General features: G+C 38.3%; 1 protein-coding gene across 1 annotated transcript in view; it reads left to right on the forward strand.

Moving 5' to 3' along the window:
• Nucleotides 1-1,028, forward strand: part of LOC103583185 (serine/threonine-protein phosphatase 4 regulatory subunit 3-like) — a 3,965-nt gene that overhangs the window by 1,553 nt on the left and 1,384 nt on the right. The window contains 2 exon segments of the mRNA XM_008564571.1: nucleotides 4-333; nucleotides 493-857. Coding sequence (XP_008562793.1) covers nucleotides 4-333; nucleotides 493-857 — 695 coding nt within the window.

The following is a 1,028-nucleotide window of genomic DNA, read 5'->3' on the forward strand; positions in this document are numbered from 1 at the left end:
TAGTTGAGTACAGTCCATCCAAGATCCGAGAACTTGTAATGAAGGAAGCAGAGAAGACTGAAGATGATGACCTTTTCATTAATGTAGTGATTAAGCAAATGATCTGTGATACTGATCCTGAGCTGGGAGGTGCTCTGCATGTGATGGAACATCTGCGTACTTTGTTTGATCTGTAAAACATGCTGTCCGTATCCAATAAATATGTAACATGTGATTTTCTAAATTTCTTCTATAAACCTTATCTGCATAACTTGATAGCACCACCTTTGGCCACCACTTCAGAAGACAAACGTGAAGGAGGTAATATATCCACCTAAAGCAAAAATTGCCCCAATAATTATCAAACAGCAGACCTGCTTGCTATAATTTTAGACCTACTCAAATTTTGCTTACAGCAACACACACATTACATAAAAAGCTCTATTTTGAGCAATGATTTGCTAAGAAGGGTCTTGATTTTGATGAATTCAAAGCACACTTTCCTGGTCTTGTGTGCTGTTCGCTTTATGAGAAGGATGATTGGCCTTAAAGATGACCTTTATAATAGTTACATCATCAAGGGAAATCTGTTTGACCCCGTTGTAAATGCTTTTCTGCATAATGGAACCAGGTACAATACGTTGAATTCAGCTATTATTGAGCTGTATGAATACATAAGGGTGGAAAATATCCCGTCTCTTGTTGCACATATAGTCGAAAGGTTTTATAAGGCACTTGAATCGATTGAATATGTCCAGACATTCAAAGGATTGAAGATTAAATATGACGAACAGAAAGACAGGGAAAGTCGAAGACAGAATTATTTGCGTTCCATACCATATGGTAACACACCTCACAGAGGTGCCAAAGTCTTGGAGGTAAAGGAAGAAATGTGTTTTAAAGAAGATATGGGAGTAGCAGTCATGCTACCATTGGAAAATAAATTTCCAGATTCTTTTTTTTTTTTTTTTCCTTTTTTGTCTTTTTATGTGTCCGGCAACGGATCGCAACCCTCAGTGTCGCGCCCTTACCGGACCGGGACCGGCAAT

The sequence above is a fragment of the Galeopterus variegatus genome, unplaced genomic scaffold (assembly GCF_000696425.1).
Source record: "Galeopterus variegatus unplaced genomic scaffold, G_variegatus-3.0.2 Scaffold20407, whole genome shotgun sequence".
Lineage (NCBI taxonomy): Eukaryota > Metazoa > Chordata > Mammalia > Dermoptera > Cynocephalidae > Galeopterus > Galeopterus variegatus.